Source organism: Stegastes partitus, unplaced genomic scaffold (assembly GCF_000690725.1).
Source record: "Stegastes partitus isolate 25-593 unplaced genomic scaffold, Stegastes_partitus-1.0.2 Scaffold3697, whole genome shotgun sequence".
NCBI lineage: Eukaryota > Metazoa > Chordata > Actinopteri > Pomacentridae > Stegastes > Stegastes partitus.
The window spans coordinates 1-17,684 of record NW_007581428.1 but is presented as its reverse complement, the minus strand read 5'-3'; the positions used below and the strand labels follow the sequence as shown (position 1 = coordinate 17,684).

Below are 17,684 nucleotides of genomic sequence, written 5' to 3'. Positions count from 1 at the left end.
CCTTTTTCAGCAGATAATGAAAGTCTCACAAGTCCCCACAGTGTGTCGTTCAGCTTATCAGCTCAAAATACTACAAAGATGGTTCATTCCTCCATGACTCCTGCTTTCAAGGCTCTTCTAAACAGACTTTTTTTGCTCTAAAAACCAATAAGTTTACACTTTTTTCAGGAAGAACACGCTTTCTAAGCCTGCGTTCTGAGTCCTACATTCCAGTTGCCCCCACAAAGTATGTGCTGTTTCACACTGTACGTATACAACTGGGACGTAGTACTTTATCATTTTAGCGCACCTTAATCTTTAACTATCACAGTCTGTAGTGTGAAATGAGCTGTCATTTGTTTGTGCATTGGTGGCGGCTTGAACTTGTTTATACTTGCACAGACCGCAACATATGTGATGCAACCTTGTAGAGGACTGTGGGAAATAATGAATAAAAAGCATGCTGGCCTACTTACTGCAAAGTTCGGCAGGATGTGGGAGGACATCCTGGTGTTTTCTGCACTTTACATACTATATATTGGAATAAACTAAATCTTTTTCTGCTGTACCATACAGTGTGGTAGGGTGTGTCTGTAAATGACAATCACAGTTTGAGCTGGTTGACTATTGGTCAGATGGGTATGAGGTAGCACCCGAACCATCCAACCCTTCACTTCAGAACATGTTCAAATCTGATAAAGATGAAGTCAAATGCCGTTTCAAGTCACTTTGTGTACAGGAATTCACAGGGTTTGACTAAATATGGCCTTTCTGGGCCAGCAAACATTGTTTAAATGCACAAAAAACAGCAACACTTTAGTTTTTGAGGCTCAGTATTTACTAACAAGTCTTTGCTTCAGAACGTGTGGTCAGATTCATGCTCTTTTATGAAGCTGGGAGGCCAACTACTTGTGTGGTCACTTGAGGAATGATAGAAGTAAACGCCTTCAGAGTTTTATAGCTTTTATTTTTTTTTACATCTCGGACCACAAAACACACACGCAAACAATAACAAAATAAAAGGATTTTCACCATAGGGACCTTTAAAGCAACACCTCAATAGTTGAGATCTGTCACCAGCGGAACAACTTTGGTGCACAAACGGTTAGATTGAACCTTTTTCCAACTGTAGCACTAGAAATGTGATTTTTACCCTTTTCTTTAAGTCTGGAAGGAACAACATTAGCATGCTGAGTTTTTATTTTTGCTGTGTTTAATGGACAAGCGGTTAACAAAGGTGGCCTCTGGAGGTCGGGGGCCCCCATGACCTGCTGGCCTCAGCTAGGTCAAGACAAAAAGAGAGTTTTATTGGTAGAAGATCTGTAGCTACCTGTTCTACGAAGGAACATGGAGAAAGAAAAAAACACAGGGAGAGGGGAAAAACATAGAGGTATCTGTTGCAAGATCTCGCAAAACTTTCTTGGGATCTCGCAAGAACTTTTGTGAGATCTCGCAAAAGTATGGGAAGCACCAGTCTGGTAGGTGGCAGTGATGCACCTGAACGTTTAATGCCAACCTCCAAATCAATAGAGGAAGAAGAAGAAGAAACCTATAGGTATGTATACTTCTGGGTCTTCATGGCAGTGGGTGCCTGTACTAGAGTTTTATTGAGGTTTATTTTGAAATCAGCCTAAAATATAAAGACATTCAAGCAGCGCTTAGCAAGAGGCACAGTTTTCATAAAACCTCCAATAACATTAATGTGACTTTTGTGAGAGATCTCGAGAAAGTTTTGCAAGATCTTGCAAAAGATTGATCTATTTTTTATTTCCTCTCCAACTTTTTTTTCTTTCTCCAGCTTATGATATATAGAGAAAAAGTTTAGCAAGAGAGAGAAGCTACTGGATCAGAAGCTGTAACCTGCAGCCTGGCGGGAACTTGAGCTCTTGAACTGTTAAAGTGAACCAGCCCCTCTGTGGTTCACAAAGTGGGGGTCAGGGGCCCCCTTCAGGTCTTTGAAGGCGTCTTGGGGATGAACTAAAGACAAGAAGGAGAAATGAAAAAAACTGCCAAAAACTGCACAGTGATGAGCTGTAGGGTTTAACTTTACTTTTTATTCCTGTAGTGCTGCTCTCTCAGCTGTGGATGTCTGAATGGTGGAAGGAAAGAAAAAAAAAAGAAGGAGGGAGAGAGAGAGAGAGAGAGAGAGCTTCCCCTGGCAGGCATCATCCCCCTCAGCCAGGCTGACCGCCCACAGTCTGAAGGGGGAGAGAAAGTGCTGCTTTGTGAATGACGGGAGCGGCGGAGGACACAAAACCAAAGTTTAGCGCTGAGATTTCCGACGATTCTACATCCAGCGGAGGAAGTTTTTTCGGACGCGCCGAGCGGAAGAGCCCACCTGGCCGAGGAGCGAGCGAGCGAAACGCGGTAAGAGGCGACGGCTTTTCTCGGAGCTTGTGTGATAGAAAAGCAGATTGACAGTTTTTTTTTTTTTTTTTTTTTTCGACGGAAAGATGCATGAACGGCAGCCCAACCGTTACTGGAATAATTTTGGGGGAGATGGGAGAGATTAAAAAAAAAAAAAAAAAAAACCGGGACAGAATTGAACTCCATGATCTCTTTAATCATCTTTATTCAGATGTGAGCAGCGTTCACACTCATCCAAACCAGTTTAAGACGCCTTTTAAAGCCCGGAGATCTGGAGTGATTTTTTTTTTCTTTTCTAGACGTGAAATGAGATTGCATCATGGTGTTTGATTAAATCCCACAGGTTTGCTTTATTTGGGATTCATCTGAAGCCTTCGTGTAAAGTTTCCATCTGCTCGCCGCCGTGTGTGTTTCGCAACATTTCGTGACTCATGCAGCAGACGTGCATTCCCAATGTCACCATAGACACAAAATAGACTCATAGAAGGCTCATTCATGATATTATGAGCTTTCTTCTCATAAGTCTGGTCTGCAGGGGGTAAACAAAATTGCATCTCGGTGGCTGTTTTCTGCTTTAAATTGGAAATGCAGCAATGAGACTAAAGCTTTATTCATTCTGTTTAGAGGCAATGCAGATTGTGATTAAAATGTGTTTTTTATAGAAAAGCATCAACAAGTTAGATGTGTTGTTTGGGCAATTTTAATCTACTGTTGTTATATTTCCACATGCATATCTATAGAAATAATAACCTCCTGTGTAATACTAAGTCGCCCTCAACCAGCTCTGACCTATGGGTGCCTGCTAAAGTGGACCTTTGTGGGTGTCCTTTGGTTTCTGCATCAGGACGTTGGCAGCAGATCCTGTGGGTCTTGTGAGTCGTGGGTAGAGCCCGACCGATTCGAGGTTTCTGCAGCCGATGCTGAAGATAATCAGTTATCGATACCGGTTTTGCAGATATATATATGTTCTTCTGAAAAGGGCAAATGATTTATTAACTTCCCAGCAATGTATTTGACAAACTAGTCGGCGGCTTATGGTGAAGACACCATTTGACTCCGCACCACTGTCTGCTCTGCTGCATGTGCTGCAGACAAATGTTGGAAGCAATGCAGATGTCTGCTGGACAGAATATGTAATGATGCTGTTTCTACCCCAACCATCTTTTTTTTTGTATTATGTTCTGCAAAATAGAATTTTTAAACCAATATACCTGTGATATGATAAAATATATCACATCAGCCAACTGATATATCAGCTGGGATCTAGTTGTTGGATCCAGCAGATCACGTGGATGCTCAGTCGGATCGGGATCCAGGTAGTTTGGAAATGTAGTCAATGCTTCAGGCTTTTTGTCATGTTCCTCAAACTGTTCTTGAGCAATAATTTAGGGTGTAGTCGGTGTATCCATTTATTTCATGACTCATGCGTAAGACGTCACTGTGAACAAAAAATAGACTTGTGGAGGGTTTGTTCCTGATATTTTCATGTTTCTCCTCATAAGTCTGGTCCACAAGTGGTAAACAAAATTACTGTGAAGAAGCTTTTTATACAGCATTGTTTTTTTTGTGTTATGTTGCCCTTTGATTATAATCGCTGTCATATTTGAGTTTCACCATGTTTACTAAGTTTTCCTGCTTGGGAATCAAAAGGAAACTTTGTTGAGTTTCTCCTTGTCATTTTATAAGGTCTAAACCTTATTATGTGCACTGCCTTGAGATGACATATGTTAAGAATTGTTTTGGAGCTGGATAAATAAAACTGGATATTTTTGTTTTGTTGAGGAATGCAACTGGTGTTCTTTTTGCAGAAGCTGCCCTGCTCCTGTTGAGGCGTCTCAGAAAGCTGTAAGTCATGGTGGTCTGCTTGGCCTTCACTGCCTGGTGTCTCAGCCTGGTGGTGGTAGCTAGTGCTGACCCCTGCCTCATCATCAGCGAGATCAACGCCGACAACCCCCGACTGGACACCACTGAGTTCGTGGAGCTGTATCACACCAGTGGAAAGCGGGCTTCGCTGGAGGGCTACACCCTTGTGTTCTATAATGGAAATGGAAATGTAGCCTACAAGGTGCTGGACCTCAAGGGCTACAGCACAGACGACCGAGGTTTCTTCCTGGTGGGCTCGGTGGACATGCTGCCCAAACCGGCCATCCTCCTGCCTCCAAACACAGTCCAGAACGGCCCCGACGCCATCGTCCTCTACCACACATCTGCTGCTCGCTACAGTGAGAAGATGAACGTCACGGCCGTCGGTTTAGTGGACGCCGTCGTGTACATGACTCGCCGGACGGGAGGCGCAGAGTTCCTCGCTGAAACCCTGACACCCGGTGAGCCAGCGTTCGTCGAGGATGAAACGACGCTTGAAGGTGACGAGTCAATCGAGAGGTGCCTGCTGTCTGAAGACCGATGGGGCTTTCAGGTGTCTTCGCCCTCCCCGGGTCAGCGGAACAACTGCACTCCACCCGCCGCCGCAGCAACCAGTCCTGTCATTACCGAGCTGAAGCTGGGCGGAGGGCAGGTGGACGGATTCGTGGAGCTGACGGAAGCTCCGGCTGCGAGTCCTCTGGTGCTGGTGGTGTGGGATGGGAAAACAGACAGGGTGAGCGTCGGGGTGGACGTGGACGTGGACAGCTCCAGGAATGGGCTGATGTCTGTGACCATAGAGAAGAGCTTCATGAAAGGTTTGTTGTCATAATCTTGTTCTAATGCTCTGGATGGTGCTTTTTTATAGCGTAGGAAAGCCTCTTAGGTTTCACTAGTGGACACGATGGAGAGCGTCAGTGTATTTTGATGAATTTTCATTCATTCTTAGGTTCGTTTCACTGTAAATTCTTTGTTCCTGTTTTGTTTTCTCCTCAGGAGATGAGTCAGGAGCAGTGGCCATCTACAGCGGCAGAGCTACAGACTTCCCCGTTGGCAGCCCACTGAGTCAGATACAGCCTCTAGACGCATTTGTGTTTGCCGGACCTGGAAACAAGCCGAGTGCCAACCTCACCGAGACTCTCATCCCTGGCAGGCAGCCGTACCAGCTGAGCAACAGGCAGGACATTCTGATAACCATTAATAAGGATCATTTCTAGTTTGATGTTGCTCAGAATATGTTTTTGATGCCACTGTCAGAATTGTACAGTAGTTATTTTCATAGTTGCGACACGTTGAGTTTCACTGAGTGGGAGGAGAGGGTCTGCTCATGACTGCTGTTCCTCTTTGCTTTCCTGTGTCATCACAGCCGGGCAGCAGTGAGATGGAGACTCTCACTCACACTGACTCAGATGCTTTAATGATATTTGCACTTATATTTGACCACCGAGTTTAATAAGCACGTCTGTGATAAAAGCTGACCATGTTTCACTGCTGTTTCAGCTCTGAGAGGCCCAAGCGCGGTCGCTCTTTTTAGCAAAACGTGAACATCAACGTGCTCATAATGGCAACATGCTGAAGGTTACCACTTGGAGTATTTACCATGTTCATGCACTGGAGTCACTCCAATAGCATGGCTAGAATAACTTTCTGTGTATCTTAAGGGTATGTTATTTAATAGCATCTGGATGTAGATTTGTTTATGAACAGTCCAAAATATGAGCCTGTCATTTGATACGAACCAGAGGATTTGACTACAAAGCAAGTTCAACATGGCCTGGCTTTCTTTGCATAAGCTGGCTTGACAAAACATAAAACCCCAGTCAGAGGTATTGGGTTTCACAGAGGTGGTAATCAACTTTCTTTGTTAACCAGGTTTTCTTCACCAGGCTCTGTGTGTGCTCCCATAAAAGGAGGCGTTTGATGAGTCATTTGACTCTTTTTTTTTCCACACTGAATGGACCAACCCTATGCTGCATGAAGAGCTGTGAGGAATATAAACATTTATTGCGGTAAAAAGCGACACATGATGCAAGAGAGGAACGTTGGTAGAAAACTGTTGATGTGTATGTTGACTTCAGCAGTCGGTGCATTCTGAATGCAGCTGTGTAATTTTAGCGTGACCGATTCAGATATGACACTGTCCCGTCATGAGGGATACGTGGAAATCACTTTAGTTTTCGGCCAAATCAAAGTGAAATTAATATTATTGATTGAATGTTCTCTGTGATAAATACCGATACTCTAATCAGTTTTCTAATCGATTCTATTAGCTGCCAGTGTAGAACAGACTTGGCAGCAGATCAGGATCAAGCATAAAACCATATTTCTGCATAAACATCTGAATGCATGTGGATTCCTGTTGCAACACCGTGCACAGAGTTGACCTATTGAAACTCCACGGCTTTGTACAGGTCTGCAGATATAATGTGTTCCCGCAGCTGAGAATCAGTACAGACAGAATATCATTAGTAGAAGATTTGGTTAAAGCTGATTTGAATCCCAAACTCTGAACAGAACCTCCTCTGGAGCAGGTTAACGGCAAAGGACATCAGAATCATCAGCATCAGAACCTTTAGTTTTCAACATACCTCGCTTTGTCGCTTTTGGATCTAATTTTATAAACACGAAAAAATAAGAGTCAGCTAAGGTTTCTTAAAGATTTGACTAATTTTTTATTTTTTTTTTAGCTTGAGGGAGGGCGGCTTTTATCTGAGCCGCTGTGGTGTGGCTACGTGGCCCAGAGATCCTGGCATCTTCTGGGAGGCTCCACAGACTCCAGGCCTCCCCAACCAGTGCCCCTGGCCCAAGATCTGTCCCCACAGTATCGGTAAGTGTTTGAACGAGCTTTGTCCAACATTAAGACGTGTGAAAGTTTTTAGACTATAAGAAAGAACAGCCTAAAAAAAAGCATGTTTAGTAACAAACGTACATGTTTGGAGTTTACCGTAGTTAAGAAATAGAGCAGGTGAAGTTCAGCCAAATTGTCTGAAATGGAATTTCCAGCTTCAGGCAGGTTTAATTTTACAGCAAGTGTTTGGCCACTTGCACTTTTTGTGTTGTGAAATTGTGATACGGTATCTCAGCTAATTACATTTGACCAAGACGCATCATCTTGTTAAACCATCATCAGTTGCTCTGTGTAGCATAAAGGAGCTACATGCCTGCAAACAAAGATACTTTCAATTAGATGTTTTTTATTTTTAATGATTATTTTGAAGAAGCATGACGTTATGGTCAAAATGAGACACTTCCTTTGGCTACTCAGAATCTTCGTGCTCACATGCAGACAATATGTTGACCTTGGGGAAGTTCCATTCACCACTTCGCCAAGTGAAAAACGAAAGTGTTGCTCATTGAAGAACTGAGAGTTGGTTGAAGATGCTGCTCCAAGAAGGAACTGCTGTTAAGAGAACGAACAGTGAAAGTGTGTTGCTGAAGAAATGTGTTTTCACCAGAACTGAGAATGAAGGAAACCTGTTGACCTGTTTTCTATCGCTTGAACAAATGTGCAAAATGTTTAATTGCTCTGGACTTCTATGAATTAACGTAAATAAATAAGGCTGCGTGCTGTATATCTTACAGGAGCAAAATTAAATCCTTGAGATAAACTCCGATTGAAACCTCCAGAAAAGCTAATAAATGGACCGTGGAGTGAGAATGTTTTCTCAAATGCTTTTTCTCAAGGTCAAGAAAGAAATTTGAACCTCGAGGTCTGTATATTGTGCGGGAAGACTCGATAGAACGTCGGTACTAAAGCTCAGGCTCTGAGTGGGATTCCTGCGTCTGTTTGGCTCAATCAGTCCTGATTCTGATGTTTATTTATACCATGAGATGTCAGCCTTGGCCCGACGTGCACCTCGATAAGACACATTTTGAACAAACATATGGGAAAAACAATTTTCATTTTGCTTTTTGTGTGTATGTACAGTCACATTTTGCAGAAAATGAAGTAATAATTCATAATATAACAGAAATGACTTTCTGCCAGCAGCTTTCTGTTGCTGTTGTTCGCTGTCCTTGGTCAAGGTTTTCTCCGCTTCATTCATTGTGAGTTTGTTTGTGTAATTGAGTTATCTCTGTTTGGACCAGCTTGGATTTTAAACCTTGAGACTGAGGAGATTTTAGTTGGGGTTTTTTTTCTACTTTCTGTCACATTTTCAAAAGGTTGTTGGAGGGTTAGGACTTGGTTATAGGGTTAGTTTTACCCTATTCAGGACTTTCATGTTGCCATATGTAAAAGGTCTTTCGGGGTCCATTGGGTCCCGAGAAAGAGTATGTGCAAAATACTTGTTGGTATTCATTATAGACTTTTATTCTAAATGTCCCTATTTTTATATTTATTAAAAAAATCTTCAAAAAATAATAAAAAACAAAACAATACCTGTCACCTAAACCAAATGGCCTGGGGTCCCAAAAGTCCCGAATAGGGTTAAAGGTTGGGATTGAGCATTGCAGTGCTTAGAGAGAGGAAATCAGTGAGTCGGTTTAACGGGAGATGGCTGTGTTTATCCTGTATCGGTGGAGCTGGTGGAAGGAGGAGGGAGCAGCCTCGAGCAGTGTTCTCATTGAGCACCCGGACGGCCTGTGGGAAGAAGCTCCTCTTCAGCTTCACCATGTTGGTCCTCAAGCTGTGGTCGTGTTTTCCCGATCAAAGCACAGAAAACAAGGCCATGATCTGAGTGATCCGGGCCTCCGGCTGTTCTTATTTAGGGCTTTAACCATCATGAAACTTTAGTGGATGATTGATGGTTACACAAATAATTGTGACGAATTGTGATGTAATTGTCTTTTTCCCTTTCATTCTATACGTCTAAGCTACCATTGTTAGCAATTTTGATAACTGCTTTTTCCAAATTTCCTCTTCTAAATTATTAGTCTCTCTTTTTTCATTGACTTAAAACCAAAATATTCCCTCACTCTGCCGTGCTGTTTGGTTTGGCAACTAAATCTGTTCTGTTAATGTCAACGGATGCTCACAGAAATGAAGTCAGTCAAATATTAGATCTGAAGGGCCGTTAAACCAGAGCAAAACAGCGAGAACTGTTGTGCAAAATAGTGATCGAAATATGACATTTCTGTCATTTTGATTGAGTTGTTTTTATACAAATGAATAAATTATGTGAAATATTCATGCCCAAATAATTGCAATCAGGCGATTATATAATAATTATGTAATAATTGTGACAGGCCTATCCTTATGGCAATGGTTCTGCACTGCCGGGTGTTTATGTCCCGTAGGGCAGGCAAAGCAGCCCAGCGCTCCCAGCCAACAGGCTCGCAATCATGTCGCCACAAAATGTTCACAGCACGTGAGTGGAGAGCCTGGATGTGGCCGGGTGGAGAGGAAAGGGCCTTCATCACCTCAAAGTATCTGAGGTATTTCAGGTTACTCTCTGATATCGAGAAAGCTGTAGTGCACAACCAGCTCTTTAGAGAAGCGAGAAGCTGCTGCTGTGACACCATGTGAGCAGGTTCTCCACCTTTCCCAGGTCTCATCATTGTTGCAGACTCTGCCCACCACCGCCTCCACCGCTGTGTTGTTGGCAAACTTTGCCAGCGTATTAAAACTGCAGGTGGCTGAGCAGTCGCTGGTGGAGTAAAGCAGGGAGTTATTTCATTATAGGCGACACAGAGTGAGTCTTCCTACACTGGATTCACAGTTAATTACCTCTGTGTTCAAGGTGACTACATGCACTGTTATACCCCTAATACATTGCACACAACGCAAATAATCAGCAAACAGCGAATTTGTCTTCAATGGCTCACAAACAATGCGTCATAAAAGCCAAACGCTTCTTTCTGAAACGAATCCCATTCGCATCAGCTGTCAACTCGTCTTTCCGCAGCTCACAGTACGCATCAAAAATGACAACAGAGTCCCTCACAGCCTCTCATCTCAACTTACATAACTTACTCTTTCACACAGAAAATTGTTGGGATGTCACATCATTATGCAATAGTGCCTATCTGTTGCCTTCTGTTAGGCGCTGTTGCACGAAACATGTGAAATAAATGGAAAAAATAATCTTCAAAAATGTCATCGTGTCCCTTTTATGTAAGATTTAAATGCATTCTCATGTTGCAAGGTGTGAATTAAAAGCCGCCTGGCGCTAAATGCGAGTAGATCTCCCATTTGGAGGGTAGTCATGTAAGAAATCAACTACGTATATGCCGAAGGTCTCTTCCTCATTTTTGTGTCATTTACAGACACGCTGCTTCTGGTTTCTGCTGTCTTGTCTGAGTTTGACACACACATAATGCTGCGTTTTTTGTCTACTTTACTGTGCCTTTAATTAGCTCTACCCTTTATATTTTTGTCCATGCGTAACTACCTCATCGTATCTCTAAGGGAGCAATGGACACTGGCCAGTCAGAGGCGGACTACAGCACCCACAGGTGTTACCAAATATTGAAAAAATCCCTGAAGTCTCTACGTGTTATGGATGTCTTCATCCTTGCATTTTGAATTTGTTTCCATACTTTGTCTCCTATCTGCTCTGTGTAAACACAACCTGCAGTTCAGCTCAGCAATGCAAATTTGTCAGTTTATTTTTTGCATGTTTTTAAATGAGACATGCAGAATAAAGTGAGTTTGATTTAAACAAACAAACAAAAAAACGGCACATCACAAATGACTACTTTGAAATTTGAGAATTTGCCATTTCTAGTTTCTAGACTAGAACTGACTGTGGTAAATGGTGTGATAACATGCATTTTAGGAGGCTATAAGGTGGCTCGGTGGTTAGCAGCTACAAGATCCCTGGTTCCTCCTCCCCGGTAGTGAGGATTAAGCGGCGTATAGATAATGGATGGCTGGATGGATGCCCTTTGGGGTTGCCTTTCAGTGTTCAGAGGATTAATAATAGAATGCTGAGATCAAGACTTTCTGAGTTGTATTCAACCGTTAATATATTAAATATTGGATCAAACATTGTTCTGACATCAATAAGCTATTATAGCTTAAACTGGAACAAAAGATTATCTAACACAGAAAGACAATCATTTTACCAGGTTAAAAAATAAGCTTTTCATCTGCCAATCCCCTGGTCCACTGCACGCAACACTTCAAAGACTTGCTGTCTCATTCCCCAGCATACCTCCTCAGATGTCTCTCCAATGTGCTCGAGGTTGAGTCATCTTTGTCAGAAGTTCTTCAACATGCTTTACGTGAAATATTTTCCCTTTGATAACAATGCGATCACGTTGAAGCTTCTGTTTTCTGTGAACATTGTTCAGTTTGGCTTTAACAGCAAATGTTTGAAGTAGTTCAATGAAACATACATAAAGTCTAAAGCATTGTTTAGATGAGATCGCTTTGGTGATTTTGATTGAATTGCATGTTGGCATATTGATAGTGTGGTGAGGTTATATCCATATATTGCTCAGTGGAAAACACATGCAGTCTAAGAATAATTGCCTAAAAATGATGTAGCTCTTACCCATAGTAAGAGCTCACAGGTATGACGACATCATCATCGTTTCAAACATTGTCACACAGTATGAGGGAGGTTTATATATTATGTAACTGCTATTATTAGTTGTATAAATGATATTTGAAGTGATACCATGTCATTTTTTATGTTTTCTGTTCAGTCGCACATGTCTTGCAGAAAACGTCCAACACTTTCTTTTACACCATCCAGTAAATGCCGTCCTTTATTCTTTAGTAATTCCAGGAGGTACAGATTCGCCACCTCACCTCCCACCCTGGGGGAACACCGACTTCCTGATCAATGAGCTGAACACCGACACACCCGGAGCCGCTGAGGACGGCGAGTACATCGAGCTTTGGCACCCATCAGGCCGCAGAGTCTCCTTGCAGGGCATCTGGATACTGCTGTTCAGCGCGCACAACAACAAACCCTACAGGGAGATCAGCCTGAGCGGACACTTCACCACCTCCAAAGGATACTTTCTGCTGGGCAGCGACAGGTTGGTTCCAGCTCCGTCACTTCGCCTTCCTCCCAACACCATCCAGAACGGACCGGATGCCGTGGCGCTCTACCGCAGTCCCTTTGGCCCACCATCGGCGGGGCAGAGGGGCATCCCCACTAAAGGCCTGCTGGATGCAGTGGTGTACCGACAGAGAGGATCCGATCAGGAGGCCCAGGAGCTGAGTAAAGCTCTGACACCGGGACAGCTGCCACTGCTGGAAGATCCAGAGGTTCTGCCTGGTGACGAGGCGTTGAGCCGCTGTAGAGGCCTTTACCCCTATGACCTGTCTGCCTTTTCAGTGAGTACAAAGGGGGAGGATTTCATGCTGGAATTAAGCAGTTAGTCAGAAGTGTGTGCTTTATTAGCTCAGATGATGATACATTCTGTAGGATGAATTATCATTTAAACCTTCATTTCTACAAGTAACAGTTCAACCTTTTGGGAAATGTACCGATCTTTGCTTTCTGTCTGAGGGTTCGATGAGAAACCTGATACCGCTTTCATATCTGTACACGAAATTCAAAGTTACTGCAAGCAGCCAGTTCGCTTAGCTTTGCAGGAATTTAGCCGACCAAGAAAAAATCCTGCACATAACTCTTCATAAAACCACGTCATTTGTGCTCAGCTAAGCTGGTTAGACTTGAACCGAGGGAAACAGCGAGCCTGGCTCTATGCAAAGGTAACAAAATCCACCTACCGGCACATCTAATGCTTATATGTCATTTGTTAAACACTAAAGTGTAAATATGGCATCATGTGGTGTGATATTTTGGGGTGCAGTTGCTGCCCTAAGTGAAGGAGTTTAAGTATCTTGTTCATGAGAAAGTGAGAGAGATAGATGGTTTGGTGCAATGGCAAGAGGAGTGCAGGAGTTGTGTTGGACTGTCTGGTTAAAGAAAGCTGAACTGGAAGACAAACCTCTGGATTTACCAGCTGTTCTACTTTCCAGCTCTCACTTATGGCTCTGGGTGGTGACTGCAAGAATGAGGTCTCGGATCATGTGGAAGTGGGTTTCCTTCACAGGGTGGCTTGGCCTGGCCTTAGAGCTAGGGTGAGGAGCTCGGACATCCGGAGGTAGCTCAGAGTAGAGTTGCTGCTCCTTTGTGTCAAAAGAGGCCAGTTGAAGTGGTTCGGGCATCTGATTAGGATGCCTCCTGGGCTCCTTCCTTTGGAGGTTTTCCAGGCATGTCCTACTGGGATGAGACCCCGGGCAGACCTAGAACTCGCTGGAGGGATTTTCATAGCTCGTCTGGCCAGGAAACACCTGGGGACGTCTGGAATACCCTGCTGTCACCACGGATAATTAAAAATAAATAAATGGATGGATGGATGATGTCATTATGGGATTATGTGCCAGACTATTTCTTGGCTGAGTAAAGTAACCTCCTGTAGCTACAACAGTATGTTTTTCTTACATTTTGTTTTGTGCACTGATTCAGTGAACAAAATACAAAGCCTGGGTCATTGATCTCATGATCGTAAATCGTGGGCATTGATAATTTTGTGTATGATCAGAGGAATCATACAGAATACAGTTCAATCCCCTGCCCATGTAGGTGTTTCCTACCTACTGGCTGACCAGGTCGCTTTTATGGCGATCCTCGCTGTCACTCGGCTGCCATAATCCTATGATCGTTTAGCCAGATTGCCCACCCTTTATATAAATTGTTAATTAATGAGCTTTATAGGCACTAGGATGTAAATATTGTTTACCTTGTTGTGAGTCAGTCAAACTCCTTGTGCTAAGCTAAGCTAACCAGCTGCTTCATGTTTAGCCTTTTCAGTGGTATCAAGCTTTCGTGCAAGAAGGCTCATAAGCATATTTTCCAAAATGTCAAACTAGTTCTTTAGATTTATGTTTTTGCAGCTAAAGAAGATCTTTTCTTTTGTTGTATTCTTATTTAAATGCACGCCGTCTCTGATGTATCCACACTGGACTTTTTTAAAACTCTAAACACACCACATGCATCAATCAATACAGGTGGCTCCCCCCACCCCTCTGAGGGAAAACAGCTGCCCCCGTCCTCCTCCAGCCCCTGAGGGCGTGGTCATCAGCGAGGTGGCCAGCAGTCACTGGACCAATCACAGCCAGCAGAGAGCTTTCGTGGAGCTGCATGGGCCGCCCATGATGAACCTGCGGGGCCTGGTGCTGTCTGTGTTCGACCAGGAGCGAACAGGGACCGTCATCGCACTTCCTCTGACCGGGTATATTGACCGGGATGGATTTTACATGATTGGGAATGTCACTGGAGCAGGTGAGGCCAGTGGAAGACCTTGTGGCAAAGAGACGACAGCTGCTATAGATTAAATATATCCCAACTCCTGCTTAATCCTGCTGTCTCTCTTTTTGTCTCTTCTTTTTTCTTGCTTTGCACCCACTCTCCTATTCTCTCACTGTGTTCCTTCACCTCGTCTCTCCCCGGCATAGATCAGACCTTCCCGGAGGGATCCACGGTGCCAGTGCGGGGAGCAGTGGTCCTGTGCTACGACCTGTTCAGCGTCTGCAGAGCTGGAACCGCTCTGACCAATTCTAGCCTCAGAGACGTGCTTGTGTTCAGTGAAAACCGGCAGCTGCTGTCCTCTCTGTCCACCAGCAGAGGGAGACAAGTGATGCCAGCTCTCAGGTAAACACAGACTGAATCCCACAGTCTGAATCGATAACAGCTTTTACTGAGTTTTTATGTTTGAACCTTCGTATTTATGATTAGTTTTAAACCAAGTAGCAGCTTTTTACCTCAGTGGTTTACAAAGTGCTCGTTCACACACCCAAGACACTAATGGCAAGTGAACCTGCCATGCAAAAGATGTTCCCTGCCAATTTGGGGTTCAATATCTTTGTGTCGTACTAGTCAGTCTACATTTTTTTTTAGTTCTCCCTACTTTTACTCTTGTGCTGTTTCCATAGAGAAGCAGGATGTTATATTGCAGTAAAAAATGAGCCCGCAGTGAGAGAAACTGTGACTGGAGCAAAAATACGCCCAGAAACTACGTGGAGTTTAGAGGAGTTTTTAGGTTTTTGTTAAAACTGTTTTTAAAAGGTGTTATTTCCTGTCTGTCATTTTGGAGGAAGTTGTTTGTGGAACTGTTGAATCATATTTTGCTTTAATAATTTTTTTTCTTGACTATCACCACACAGGCTCACAGAAACACTTCTACACAATATAACACAGTCACTTGACAACTTGTACACAAGACTGAATTTTTGAGATCCCCAGAGTTAATGAGAGCCAGTCACAACAGTCACAGTCAAAATAGTCATTCAGCCAGTTTGTATGCCTGCAAATGTTCTCTTGTGTAGATTTGCTGTTTGACTCTATCATTTGTTTTACTCCTGCATATGTATTCAGACGTGTGTTGTTGTGCATACTGTGCGTGCAGGTCGGTGGAAGATGGTCCAGTCTCCCTCAGCCGGTGTTCCTGCTGCGAGGTGAGGAGCTCCTCCTCCTGGACGAGCTCCTCTCCCACACCTCACAGCACCAACCTCTGTCCCAGCTCCGCCTTCTCCAGCCAGATTGACCTTTGCCTCGGACCTCTGTCCAGCGACTGGTACGGCCAGTCAGGAGGTGAGGCATCCTGAAATGACAAAATGCATTTAACATAAAACTAAATAAAACAGGGTTTAGGGAGGAGGAGGTACAGATATACATGTTAAACAAGTTCTGAGACTGTTTAAGATAATTGTAGATTTTGAACAATAATAACAGAAGCTGCTATATTTTGACATGAAATATTTAAATTTCATGTCTCTCTCTCTGTCTTTCATGTGTTTTCTAACTGATAATTTAACATGCACAGCTGTTGCATGTAACTCGTGTTTGGTGAGTTTGCCAGATGCTGCAGTTACAAATCAGTGTTTTAGAAGTGCAGAGCAGCAGGTTGGAAATGGCTGTGAAGTCACTGCTCGTTAACACGTAGTCTTAAGAGCTGAATTTCAGGCACTATTTCATACTGGATCAGAAAGAGGAAACTATTAGAATCAGAACAGCTTGATTTTGAATCCAGCTTTATTAAAATGTAGCATATAAGAGCACAGAGAGCAGGAGAGACACAGATGTAAACACCAATGGACGTTAGGTTACACAGATGTACAACAGGCAGAACATTTGATGAGCTTTGTTCGTGGTGGAGATATTTTGGAGATAGCAGAGGCAGCTGTAGAAATAAACCTACCATCCTGTAAGGCAGCTGCTCATTCTGAATGGCTGACCTGGAAGCAGTGGGCAGTGAGAGGCAGAATTATGCAAATCTTCAGCTTAGTTCCTATAAAATTTTAGAAAATCCTGACTGATGTGTAAAGCTGGGGGGCTACCTAGTTTTAGGGAGGCCAGAGAATTGGCATTAGTAAGTATCTTCATATTTTTACAGCTTATTTACATCTCCACATTTTAACAAAATAGAAAAATAAAACTGATTTTTTGAATATGGAACTTTTAAGACACTGAGATAAATTGGCTAAAAGCATATAAACCACACCAGTCTTATATTAGTCTTGTATAACAAGAAAAGTATTCTTGAAGTGCATAAAAACATTAATGACACAGCTTTTAAAAAAAAAAAGCAGTAGGAGTCTACTTTCAGCTTGTGCGTTTCTCTTTTCCTAACACCCTTGGTGCTTGGCATTTAGACTGAGTGTGAACTCCACATGTTGGCCGGTCAATTAACAGTGTGAGGAAAGAAGTTGCATCTTATGGCTGCACAGGGACTCCGATTAAAACTCACAGTCGACATGTAGGGTGATTTAACACATCGTACATGTTTAATGAATTGGTGCAGTGATGGGACTAACACTGCTAGTATGCCGTGGTTCATAGACAAGCGCTGCCAAAATGTTCCAGGTGTTACTTAAAGTATAACATTTTCAGAGTGCAAGTATGTCGGCGTAAACAGACGTCTGACAGTAAATGTTGGCTCACACGGTGTCCCCATCTGAGGACATTTTTCAGGATGAACACAAGAAGCGTTTCTCAATGAATAAGTAATTTAAAACTTTTATTTTTGTGCTCAACAAAACTCTTTTAACATGTAGCCCAACACCTCAGATAACAAGCAATCGACATTCGGAGGATTTTCTGGTTGTTCACAACCTTTCAAGGGTTATATAAAAGCTCTAATTTTAGTAATTTATCAGTCAAAAATGTAGAATTTTTAAAATGTATCTTTGTTTGTATACGGGTCATAGCTCATTAAGTCTGCTGTTATAAAAGAGTCTCTTCTGTCTTTGTTCTAGACTGCAGCGGTCTGATTCACGGGAAGAGAGTCGCCGAGGTGGCCGACTACTTAGAGCAGAGGTGTCACTGTGGCATTTCTGCGTTGTACCTCCAAGGTGAGTTCCTCTGACACACAATCGATTCCACATCACACCGTCACTAGCTCTGGATGGAGAACTCGACTTCTAACAGTCACTTATAGCCCTTTAATAAGACTGAATGCTGGTGTTAGAAGGTGTAGTTGATGTAAGCAGCCACAATTTATGAAGAAGCAGCTGAGATTTCTTAATAATCAAGCATTTGTTCACAAGTTTAATAAGTAAAAACTCCCAAATG

The 17,684-nt window shown here is 43.0% G+C and overlaps 1 protein-coding gene across 2 annotated transcripts; it reads left to right on the top strand.

The window, feature by feature from the left end:
* The first annotated feature begins 2,181 nt into the window (after positions 1-2,181).
* On the top strand, positions 2,182-17,528 carry LOC103376182 (uncharacterized). Of its 2 annotated transcripts, none has more exons than XM_008306551.1 (9): positions 2,182-2,346; positions 4,177-5,024; positions 5,203-5,383; positions 6,894-7,033; positions 11,874-12,439; positions 14,123-14,396; positions 14,570-14,765; positions 15,520-15,704; positions 17,369-17,528. In XM_008306551.1, the coding sequence occupies exons 2-9, from the start codon at positions 4,199-4,201 to the stop codon at positions 17,476-17,478; spliced, it is 2,478 nt and encodes an 825-aa protein (XP_008304773.1). In that variant the 5' UTR covers positions 2,182-2,346; positions 4,177-4,198; the 3' UTR covers positions 17,479-17,528. The 2 variants fall into 2 exon arrangements, with proteins under 2 accessions (XP_008304773.1, XP_008304772.1); XM_008306550.1 differs by having other exon boundaries at positions 4,155-5,024.
* Positions 17,529-17,684: the final 156 nt, after the last annotated feature.

Bases quoted from the DNA above. Each gene is read 5' to 3' on its own strand.
- LOC103376182 (XM_008306551.1), top strand. From the start codon at position 4,199: ATGGTGGTCTGCTTGGCCTTCACTGCCTGGTGTCTCAGCCTGGTGGTG. The intron at 14,766-15,519 runs GTAAACACAGAC...CTGTGCGTGCAG, and splicing joins CAAGTGATGCCAGCTCTCAG to GTCGGTGGAAGATGGTCCAG. The intron at 15,705-17,368 runs GTGAGGCATCCT...TCTTTGTTCTAG, and splicing joins CTGGTACGGCCAGTCAGGAG to ACTGCAGCGGTCTGATTCAC.